The sequence below is a fragment of the Parasteatoda tepidariorum genome, chromosome 9, assembly GCF_982258835.1.
Source record: "Parasteatoda tepidariorum strain Cologne lab strain chromosome 9, Ptep-v5.0, whole genome shotgun sequence".
Taxonomy (NCBI): domain Eukaryota; kingdom Metazoa; phylum Arthropoda; class Arachnida; order Araneae; family Theridiidae; genus Parasteatoda; species Parasteatoda tepidariorum.
This window is the reverse complement of record NC_141763.1, coordinates 15,572,068-15,584,707: the sequence shown is the minus strand read 5'-3', so window position 1 is coordinate 15,584,707 and position 12,640 is coordinate 15,572,068. Positions and strand designations below refer to the sequence as shown.

The 12,640-nt window shown below is 33.3% G+C and overlaps 1 protein-coding gene across 1 annotated transcript in view; it reads right to left on the bottom strand.

The window, feature by feature from the left end:
• Window positions 1–6,090: 6,090 nt before the first annotated feature.
• The window catches only part of LOC107447399 (uncharacterized), a 40,443-nt gene continuing 33,893 nt past the window's right edge, over window positions 6,091–12,640 (bottom strand). The window contains exons 19-20 of the mRNA XM_087150937.1: window positions 11,185–11,259; window positions 6,091–6,224 (exon numbers count right to left, since the gene is read on the bottom strand). Coding sequence (XP_087007063.1) covers window positions 6,192–6,224; window positions 11,185–11,259 — 108 coding nt within the window. The 3' untranslated portion in view covers window positions 6,091–6,191. The remainder of the gene's footprint in view (window positions 6,225–11,184; window positions 11,260–12,640) is intronic.

The following is a 12,640-nucleotide window of genomic DNA, read 5'->3' as shown; positions in this document are numbered from 1 at the left end:
TGTTGTTGTAGCTTATTTACGTCGCAGTCGCACTAGAGCTACACAATGGGCTATTATAACCGTCGTTGAACAGCTGACCCAATTTTTGGGTTTACGACTACTAATGCTTAACTCCGTAGCCTTGTAATTTTGAACCCAAGCCAGAAGACAGGGAACAGGGGCCCCCATCAGGGGGGAAGGTGGGCGCACGATGCGCCCACTTAAAGCTTGGGGGTGAATTTTTACACTAAATAAAACGAATAGTTTGGGGGGGGGGAATTTAGAAGAGAGAATTTTTTTTTCAAGCACATAAATAAAAGAAGCATTGTCATATTATGAGCAAGCAAAGTAGCACTATTTCGAACAATCTAACATGGAAGGGGAAAGTTAGCAAATTGTTTTTTTTTGGGGGGGGGGGATGAATGCGCCCAAGAGCTTGGGGGGATGGGGGCCACTGACAGGGAAACTCCTGGATCAAGTATTGGGAGAAATTTGCCTTCGTGGAGGGCTTTTTGATGGAACTAACCCGTATTTGCGTTACATGGAGAGGAAGACCACGAAAACCTCCCACGTTTAGTCTGACGGCAAAGGGACTCTAACCTATGATCCGTCTATCACTGAGGATATTTCCCGTCAGCACTGTGGTCGGTGCAAGCCGGATGCGGTATTCGTATCGACCGGTCATCGCCGGAATCGAACCTCAGTTCACCTCATTGGAAGGCGAACGCTCGATTCCCTGAGCCATCTCGACAATGGGCTTTTGGAGACGACCTGGGAAACATCCCTGAGAATGATCCGAAGACATACCATCACAATTTTGATCATCTGCAGAGGGTATAGCACTCCCGCTTCAGTAGGCCGACGACCTACCAGCGAAGTCCAGCACTTCAACTGGAAGTTGTGTCTTAACAATCAGTTCACCGCGGGACATTTATTTAAAGACTATTATAGTAATAATTCAGCTTAATCTAATAGAGATGTACTAAAATTTGTAAACAAATAAAAGATCCTTAAAAACTTTATGTTGTTTAAATTTAAATTAAATTTGATACAATGATACTAAAAAAATTGAAATAAATTCCTACAAGTAATTTATCAACTATAAGAATTTAGGATATATCAACTACTTTATTAGCAGGGTTGCCCCTCTAATCTGGAAAAAAAAATCCCTGTACATATTACATGCAAAAGATTAAGAGGAAACACACACTCACTGTGTTCTTGCGACAGCTATATTGGTCTTACTATACTAATTTTAATTACTGGAAAAACTTAGAGAAAAAAGGTACAACTGAACATACTTAAAACAAGCAATGTTATAGTAAATGAAATACAGTGAAACCTCTCGGTAAGGGCCACCTGTCCTTCCATTGAAAATTGGCCCTTATGGGGGTGGCTCTTAAATGGGGGTGACCAAAAAATAAAATGAGGAAATCAAAATTTATGTAGAAAAAAACTGTTTATTAACATTTTAAGTTTTTATACATGTTTAAAAAAATTTCAATTGAAGTTTGTTCACTTTTTGCAATTTTTTCGCAAACAATTTTAGTTTCTAATGATTCCTTAACTCTATAAAACAAATTAGTTAAAATCGCATCACTTATTAATGCCTTGGATTGGGATATCAGTTTATTTACTTCTATTAGCGTTTCTTGGTTTGATAAATATGGCACGGGGGACTCATGGGACGGGGGAAAAATGGCCTTTATTGGAGGTAGTCAGGAAAATGTGGCCCTCTAATGGGAGGAAAATTAACATTATGTCTATGGGGAAAATTTTCGTTCCTCAAAATATTGGCCCTTAATAGAGGTGGCCTTTTGGAGAAGTTTCACTGTAGTTTAATATAGCTGAAATATCATCCTTAAATATCCCTTAGCATATATTACACTTTACAATTATTTAGAGAAAACTTAGAGAAAAAAGGTAAAAACTTAGAAAAAAGGTACAACTGAACATACTTAAAAAAAGCAATGTTATAGTAAATGAAATAGTTTAATATAGCTGAAATATCATCCTTAAATATCCCTTAGCATATATTACACTTTACAATACATTACACTTTGAGTGGTTACATTTTTTTTTAAAATACGAAAATAAGAAGCAAAATTCGCCTTTTTTCTCCAGTTGTTAATGAAATCTCAGAATTCCCTGCATTTTCCCAGTTATTTCAGGTGATTTTAAAATTCCCTGTATTTTCCCGGTGAGTGGCAATCTTGATTAGAAACAGGGTGTGTAGCCAAATCTTTTAACGAAAAATAAGCACCTTTTAAGCACTCAAAAAATATTTTTAAGTACTATACAGGGTGGTCCTAAAATATATGTCAAAAATGTAAAGGTAGGTAGAGGGGACGTAAATAAGCACATTTCGAATAGGAATGTGTGTGAGATACATTAAAGCACTAGCTTGTAAAGCAGTAGGAATCAGAGGAAACTGAAAGGACAAAAGAAAAGAAAAATTTATCAACAGTTTACAAGAGGTGCTCGAAAGAGCAGCCACCAACAACGATACAAGATTCACAGCGACTGCGCATGGATCGGCGTACAGCAGAAAAGACATTAGGCATGTCGAGCACATGTAAAGCAGCAACAGACAAGTGGGCAACAAGATCTTCTTGATGGGACTCTCGTACACCAGGCTTTTAATATGACCCCAAAAGAAAAAATCCAAGCAGGTTAAATCAGGAGAACGCGGTGGCCAGAGAACTGGACCATCCCGTCCTATCCAATGATGGCCGTAGACAGCGTCCAGGTGATTTCTGACGATCCCTGTACATACTCTGAGCAGCTAATCAATTTCCTTGTGCAGCCCCATACATGAAATGCACGTCGGCAAGCTCCACATTGGTGAAACGATGCATGCTGTTTGAGATCCGTGCGAGAATCCAGCTAGCAAGCGCTTTTATACGCCGCAGTCATCAGCGCTCCCTACCGGCTCAAGGCGGCATTACTGCACACACAATCCTATACGAAATATGCTTATTTAAGTCCCCTCCACCTGCCTTTACATTTTTGACACAGATTTTAGGACCACCCTATATACATTAACAAAAAGCAAAATAATTTTCAAAGACTTTACATGATCACGATAAAATAACTAGTTTCTGACTAAGAAATCTTTTCTTGATTATATTAGCCACACTAAAAAGATCGAGAGAATTTTAGGTTCGAAAAATGAGGGGTGGGGAATTAAGTAATTGAGCATATCTAGCAAAATGCAGCAGAGTTACACATGAGAGTGCTAGAATTTTACCGAACTCAGCCCAGTAGACGCACATGCGGACTCGCAAGTATTTCGTCAAACCAATAAAATTATTGCCGCTTTCATACGCTATGGACCGACAGATAGCGGATTGTGGTTGAATGAATCGTGAAAATGGCGAACAGAACAATGTGAAAAGCACGCTTTTACATATTACGTGCCGAAAATCCACAGGGTAAAGAAAAAAATCTCGTTTTCGAAAAGAAAAAAAAATCAAGCACTTTTTAAAAACACCCCATGAAAAAAGCTTTTAAAAAGCGAAACGAAGCACCTTTAAACACTTTTTAAAAACGCTACGCACCATGAGAAATAAGTTAAGAGCTGTTTCAAAAAGTTTTAGAAATTTTTTCACATTTGTTCATTTTCTTCCTTAAAAGGAAAAATAGTTGAAAATTCATCTGTAGATAGGCTGCAATAATCAGCAGTGTCCGCTGCCCTGCTGGAAGGTTTCCGTTCAAGGGATATTCACTAGCTACTATCAAGACAAGTTCAGTATCGTAGCCGTTGCATTTTTTCAAGCAGGAATCAAATGCGACTAAATCCTAGTTGATAGGATGAGCTAAAGTTGCCCGGGTTTTACTCATACAAAATAAAATTTTTACCCTTTCACCTCCTCTCACTAAAATTCAAGAGTCGCAACTTTTTGGTAAAGTAGGGTAAAATACTTAAGATTATTTTTATTTCCAGATTATAGACAGTAACAGCATATATAAACATCTAAAAATAAGAACAGAAACAAAAGATGCTGCAACAGAATCTATTAATCACAACATGTCTCCAGCTTCCCAATAGCTTCAGTGATAGAATTCCTGCAAAGTGCAGAGCAGTGGAGAGGTCCATGTCCTCACCAGAACTGCAAAGAGTGCATACCGGGTAAGGAGCGATACCAAATCTAGACAGATGTTTCCGCAGACAGTCATGACCAGTGGCCAAGCGGAATTCAGCCACCGCTCTTCGTCTTGGACCATTTCGCAAATTTAGGATGGTAGCCCTCCAAGACTTAGTACGGTCGGTAAGTTTTTCATGAGCACAGGTCTTAAAGGTCCTCTTAATAAGCTGTTTGATGGAACAGAAGGGCATAATGTGGGCAGAAGTCTGAATAATTAAGGCCCCCTTCTTTGCTAAGTAGATACTTAAGATTATAAATAGGTGGAATTTTTACTTATTTTTCATCATCTATGGTTCAACAGCCCAGGGTGTGCCTTGGTCTTCTCAAGAAGTTTTTTTCAGGCTAACATTTATTTCTGCTAGCGTTTTCCAGTTTTTAGTTAAGACCAAAGGGTCTTTTTCTAGGCAATCTATCCATGTCAATTTCGGCCTGCCTTTTTTTCGTGTGCCATCTGGTCTGGTATTGAAAATTCTTTTTGTGGTACGGTCTTCATCCAGTCTGATAACGGGATCTGCCCATTTTATTCTTTGTCATATAATAAAGTTAATAATGCCAGATTCATTATACGAGTGATGAAGCTCTAAATTTGTTCTTCTAAGTCACACACCATTTTTTTGAATTCCTCCAAAAATACTTCTGAAGACCTTTCTCTCAAATGTACCCAACATAACCTCACCCGTACAAGATATGGTCCAGGTTTCACAAGCATATGTTAAAATTTATCTTAAAAGAGATTTTATAATAAAACTCTTGTTTTTCTATGACTTACATTAGATTTTATGGATTTTAGGATCTGAAACTTTTGAGCCATCATCAATTGTACACAAGTCAAAAATTTTACATTACGTAAAAAACATCTTGATAACTTCTAATTTAATTGTCACATTGTCTTTTATTTCCCTTATACCTACATTGAAAACAATACTTCATATGTCTAGAAAGCTAGTTTCTTCTCCCCTTCTCAACAAAACCTTACACGCTAGATTAAGCTGCTTTTTACCACTTACTTAGAGGAAGGTATTTAGCACATATCTGTCAGTATGACGAAAACTTGCATTTTGTTAGTCAATCACCAGTACCTAAATGATGATAATTTGTTATTTGTATATGTCATTAAATAAGAAACTATCAAAACAGGCAGACATTAGGGCAAAGATGGTGCAAATAACGCAGGACGGATATGCAAATAATGTACTCGTAGTTTAATGCAGGGCAGAATCTTTTCTGGAGGTCCTGGTTTTGACAATTTTTAACTGTACTATATAGTATTTTTAATTTTTCTTATAAAATAATATAACTTCTAGTCATAATTATAAAAAATCCCCTTTATAAAAATACTTATCCACTTTAATTTTGTTCAAACCTCATTTGGAGATGAGGTTTTAGGATTTAAAATTTATTGATTAAAAAATTGACAAAACTGATTACTTGAACATACTGAAAAAAAGATATCAGAGTAAACACAAGAAGCTTGAGATAAGAAAACGATTCTACAGGGTTGCGTGGCCAAATTTTTCAACAAAAAATAAGCGCCTTTCAAACACTCTAATCGTATAGACACGGTTCCCAGTAGAACACCGAAATCAATCATCACTGGCTGCGGTCAGTAAGCAGGTGGGTGACCACTTTGATCAGCCTGGGTAGTGACAGAGGGTGCACGGTATCGGTCCTCGATTAACTGTTCTACCGTAAAGTGCTTGACTTCGCATGCAGCTAATCGGGCTACCAAAGCAGGGGAGCTATCCCATCTGAAGAGGATCGAAATTGCAATGGCACATCTTCAGATTATCCTCAGTGATGTCTCCCAGACCGTCGCCAATAGCCTATTGTGCAGCTCCAGTACGACGTAAATAAAGTATTTACCTATTATCAATTACTTAACAATATTAAATGAAAAAAAAAACATGACCAAAGTAGTGTAGGTTTCATAATGAGTAAAAATAGCAAAAAAAAGAGAAACAAATTCTATATTTAATTTTATTAAAAATATATTTCATATTCAGTAGTAATTTAAAGATTCTATATACAATAATGCATGAGATTTACAAGATGATATGTAAAATGTCATTTCATTTTCTTTTTCTCATATTTTATGACCTGAAACAAAAGGAAACAATTTTAATATCCAGGGTAATTAAAAACGAATATAGCAATTACAAACTTCGATAATTATTTAATGAAAAATAACTTTTCTATAAGATTAACGTAGAATGTAGGCGGAACTTTAGTGACGCATGTATGCAAAATTTAAAAATTCTTTTTACATCCTGTGTAAATTTTATCGATGAATTCTTTTTCATTAAATTCTTATAGCCGTTTGTAATCGCCCCTGTGGCAGAAGCGCGGTGACATTGTCGCAGAACGTTACAGAGCTGACGCAGAAAAATTTTTCTTTTGGGAAGAAACAATTTTGGTTTTCTTTTCTGCAGAAATTCACACGTAAAATTTGAATTTTAATTATAAATTTTTGTTGCGTTCAATTTACGCCGATAGTATGGGTTATCCATGTAGTGTTTTGATTGTATTTTCGGCAGTTATTGATTTTCATGTGGTTTTTAAGCCTCCTGATATATTACAGTCGATATGGGCAATTCTAATCATGCATTCGATTATTTACCTTTTCAGGCAACGATTACTTCATTTTTAGGGCAATTATTGCTTTTGATTTCCCCATAGTTTTTAAAATCCGATATTATTTATTACTACTATCAAATCTTGAAATGAAACAGGCATTTGAGTAACCTCTTTTTGAAGAGTTCGATTCAAGTGATTTCGTTGTCCTTGGCATTTACTGCTACGGATTTCATGATTTTTAATTATCTTTCTTAATGCGTTAATGATTTACAAAATGCGATAAAGAAAATAATTGGTGAGTTTTCTTCTTAACATATCGCCCATAATATTATAAACAAAAAAATATTACATATTCAATTACAAAAATATATATTTATTTTATGAACACAGCGTTTTTGTTACCTTGAATTAGTAACATACAACTTTGTTATTATTGAAAGCATCTTGGAAAAGATATTAGTTCTGGAGTTTTGTCGCAGAAAATCTGAAAACATTCTGCCACAGGGGTAATCACTGTATTCATTTTAAATTACCCAGTACATAAACAAGTTACTATTTTAGGAATCCTTCAATTTAGGAATAAGTCTGATTTTTTTTTTTTTTTTTTTTTTTTACAAGCTTATAGCGATGCTGTTCAAATATTGTGCAAGCACCAAATGGGGAAAAATAAATGATTAGCTTATTTTTACTGACAAGGGTCGGTGGGTGGTATATGATCAATGTTTGTCTGTTATTTTTAAAATTTTTTAAATGTAAAAGTAGCTAAGAAACAAAAAAAAAAATACATTTGAAAAAGTTTCAAATTTGAAAAAAGAATTAAAATTAAGTAAAGGAAAAGTTGTAAAAAAAATTCTTTAACCCCTTAATGCATTTGCCCATGCAGGCCCGGACTGGGATCTAAAATCGGCCCGGGCATTTTGGAGACATCGGCCCTCTATCTCACATAAACACCGCGTGCACGAAGCGTACGCGGCTCCTAATGTATCATTCTTAGTCATTTTTTACTTATAAATTCTCATGAACGTAAGTTAATTTATCGAAGTAAGAAAGTAGATAAAAATTGCTTACTAATCCTTTATAGAATATATTTCAGTTTAAAATACATGGTTCTTATGAGGTAATAGGTTGATAAAATCAAAAAGAAAGTGAAAGATGAAGAGTAAATAAAAATATTTATTATACTACACATACATGAATGATTTATATAAAAAAAATTTAAAAACAGATTTGATGCTTCTTCAAAAGTCACTAAATTAAAATTAAATTTAACTTTTGAAGAGGCTCACTATTTTCTGCCACTTGATCGATTATGTCGTCGCTATCTAATTTCATTAATAGATTTTTTTCTATTTGCCATTACCATGAGAGCATTCAAATTATCAGAAGATTAAGTACTCCTCATTCTATTTTTAATTATTTTTAATGATCTTTCACAAGCCACCTGACTTTTTGACAATGTTAGTAAAAATTTTAATGCTAGACTAATTAAATTGGAAGAATTGGTCAATCAATTGAATCTCTGTTGTAACATCTTGTGGCAACAAATAACACAATTTTTGAACGCACTGCGTGTCTCACATTTTAGACTTACTTCTTCTGTTTCCAAAGAAAAGTCGTTATTTCATTTGAATGATCTTCTGTGATTATTTTATAATCTCCTAAGTCTGAATTTTTCAATTTTTCCCAATGTAAAGCTAAATTTCTTAGTTCAATCCAAAAACTTTCACCTATAGCTGTTTCGTCAAATTTTAGCAAGAGTTTGCTTAGCTCATTTAGTTCGCCAGATTGAAGCTTGTTAAGACGTTTTTCAGGAAAACGTTTCGGATCTAGATAGGAAAAATCGGCGTACAATTTTCCATTTGCCAGAAATCGGCGTTCCATTGACGCTACAACTGCGCTGAAAATAATGTTGTGGGCGTTTATCTTAAATGCAGTGGTTTCATCATCAAAAACTGCTTCATTCGACGCTGTCTCACCCGGCATCAATTTTCTTTTCTTCAATCTTTTTTATGGAAACTTTGTTTGAATTTCAGTTTCTTCAAGCTCCTTATTTGCGCAAATAATGAAATCATCTGTAACTTATTGTACACCTTCAAAATCTCTCACTATTTTTTTTGTGTTCTGAACACGTTTGTGATACCATTCCAAAAGCTTTTATGATGTCTAAACTAGAGGTTTTCAAATATTGGGAGAGCGTTGTAGTTAATTCAAATATTCTTGAGAATATTTTGACGGTGATTACTGTTTCATATTTGCAAAATGATTCTAAAAATATTTCTGCTTTTGCACGGATATCTGGCTTGAAATTTGAATTTTGTTGTATAGTTTCTAAACTTGTAATCAATGTGGCATATAACGGCTTAATAGTAGAATCTGAGTTTGAAAATTAACCAAACATTTTCTTTAATCATTGGACCACCAACGTGTTTCTTCAATAGTTGCGAGCCTTTTTTTTATTTCCGTGCTCGTTACTTTGTTCCCAGATGTTCATGCGTTGGTATGATTCACGGAAAAATACTGCAACGCTATTTAGTAGGCTGAAAAACTATGCACTTTCAATTAGTGTCTTCGTGGTATCTCCTAAAACTAAATTTCAGACATGTGCATAACACCACACATGAATGAGACCAGGGGACTCTTTGGAAAGCCATGAAGAAAATCCTTTATATTCACCTTACATATTTGCAGCCCAGTCAGTTGAATTACCGATGCACTTTGTTATATCTATATTACAAGACTTTAAAACTGAATCCACTAAAGAAAGCACATTCTGTCCAGTTGAAGATTTACATACACTCTACAACAGCAAGAAGTCTTTCATATACACGATGTTTCATATATTTTTTAAATAGAAACCTATATCCTATTTGGCATCATTGAAGAGAGTTTTTGAAAAGAAATAACTTTTACTTAAAATATTTTTTAATATCTCCTACTATTTTCAAGATAATAGATAAAAAAAATACATATTAAATAGATTTTGACATATTCACTAAAAAAAAATTTTTTTCGTCATAATGTCTTTTACCTTCATTAAAACACATTTGTGCTTTTCTTCCCATGTTTTATAAAAATTGAAGCGATTTTGATAATTTAAGTGAATTATTTTTGATAAAAATGATAAATTGAAGTAAATAATCAGAATTTTTTCGTATCTATTATCTTGAGAACAGTAAGAGATATAAAAAAAAAATTTCAAGTAAAAGTTGCTTCTTTTCGAAAACCCTCTCCAATGATGCCAAATAAGATATAGGTTTCCATTTGAAAAATCAAAACTGTGTTCAAATTCCGGTACTTCCGGGAATTAACAATATCACTATTGAATTCCTTGGGGTCGATTTAGTTATTAGATTTTTTATTTCAAATCGATTATTTGCTCCATTCTCGAAAAAAATGGGTAGCACGCATGATCTGAATCACCCTGTATATTAAAACAATATTATTACCACATATATCATATATATGTTATTTAATATTATTATTATTTGCGCAATATTGTTTGAATTCATGCAATGTATAAAAAAAAAATTGTCGCTGCTGGCTCGGTACAATCGGCCCTCAGGCCAGACCGGCCCACCGGGCATTTGCCCGGTCTGCCTACTGGCCAGTCCGGGCCTGTGCCCATGTCTCAATAAAATCCACATATTGTTAAAAATTTTTGATAATACTAAGAAAAAAAATTAATTAGATTTCAAACAATACTTTAATAAACGAGCATAGGAGTTAAAAATAATAGAAATCAACATATATTGAAAAAGTGATAATTTATTAAATTAAAGTTCCCACTCATAAACTTAAGAAATTATAACTAATATGCACACTTATAGGCACATAAGTTTTTTTAATTAGGAAATATTTTGTATGAGTAATAACAACTAATATTGAGAATAATAAAAATTTATAACTTTAATTTTAAGCAGGGATCAGACAATTATTGGCGACTATTGAGTTTTGCCAATCTAAAAAATATGCCTAAAATGTGGCATAGAAGAATTATAATTAATATTTAGATTGACAATAATTAACAACTCATAGTTAATAAATATAACATAAACTGAACAGTTATAATACAAATAATATTGGTCAAAAGTATTAAGAGTGTCATGTTTCTCCAAAAACAAATTAATAGTTTCAATAATTTTGGCTATACACTTTTTGTATATTATATATAATATGAATTATAATTGTATAAAATGCAATAGTGTATATTATTTCCTATTAAATGAACTGATAAAAAATTAACTTGTCCCAGGGTTTGGTCAAATTTGGTCACAGTTTATGCAGCTTTTCAATGCGTCATGTCTAAAATCCCAACCTGAGTTTTACATATAATTTACATTACGAAATATTTATGCTTGCGATTTCCATAGTTTACTATGGAAAAATTCTCCATAGTTTACAATGGAAAACAAAAGAAGTAGAATCAGACTACGAGATACTCCAAAACTCGCTAATTTTAAAAAAAGAGCAGAACAGTACTTACTTGTTTAACATGTTCTTCTGCAATTTCTTGAATGCATTGACTTGTGCCTAATTTGCGAGGATCACCCTGAATATCCTGCAACAAATTGAAATTAAGTAATTTTATTCATTAACCGGCATTGAACAGCAGATCCATTCTGGAGTTGACAATTCCAAATCTCCAATGTTTAACTCAGTAGCCTAGTAATCTTAGAACCCAATGCGGAAGACAAGGAAACTTTTTGATCAAAGATTAGGATGAAATAGCCTGCATGGAGGAATTTTTTTATGATATGACATTAACCTGCATATGCATTACATTGAGTGGAAAACTACACAAACCTTAGAATCCCCTTGCCGTAGGGCTATTTATCGAACTAATGAGTTATTAGCGAGAATCCCCTTGCTGTAGGGAATGAGTTATTAGCGAGAATGAGTTATAACGAGTTATAAGTTTTGCTTTTTATTTCCTTTTACAAAATAATTTTTATTAGGACTGGTTCTTGAAGATACGATCAAAGTTATGTATTTTAGGAGCCTATCAGTTACACTTGAACAGTATTTTGATTTTATTATGTTCATTGAAGAAAATATTTGTTTACAATTCTACATTGATTTAAATCTACAACTCTAACTAAAAGCCAAATCACGTAAATTTAAAAAATTGCTATTTGGCACAATTTTCCCAAGTTCAATACAGTGCCTATGGTAGAATTTTTACAAATAATGAAAAAAATTCTGAAGGCAACATTATTATTTTCTCCCCATTGTTTTTAGTTTTTGAAGAAGGCTTTGCAAGTCACTATTAAAGCTCTGCCATATGACACAGTGGCACACATGTCATCTATGCCTTCAGTAACAGAAGATGGGAAAAAAAAAAGACTTGAATTTGCATTAATTTACATTTATGCATTTATTTTCAGCAGTCAGTAAATTTGTATCTCATTGCGTATCTATTAATATACACGTATGCTAATAATCAGTTTATAGGGTGACAGCAAATATATGGGGGGGGGGGGAGGGGAATCTTGCTAACTCTTTCACCAATATATGATATATATATAATATACATGATATAAAATAATAATAATAAATATGATAACTAAATATTATATATAAAGGAAAAAAAATACAAATATGGTAATTTCTACCAATTTTAGAAGAAGGATATGTATAGGATAACATCATAACTTCCTTAAATATTTTTCTCAACTTCAAAATGAGGTCATAATTTTCTTGATAAAACTTTTTGAAACTTGATACAAGTGTTTGAAATATGCTTCAAAATAATTTTAAGTATTAAACAGGAAAACTTTATGATAATAGCGTAATTTAATGACTATAAAAAGTAGTTGGGGTATTTAAAAACACTTAAAATACTAAAATTAAAAAAAAAAAAAAAAAAAAAATACATGTATCCTGATTTAAAAACCAATCTTTAAGGTTGCACTGATAGTTATGTTTTTAAGTTTGATTGT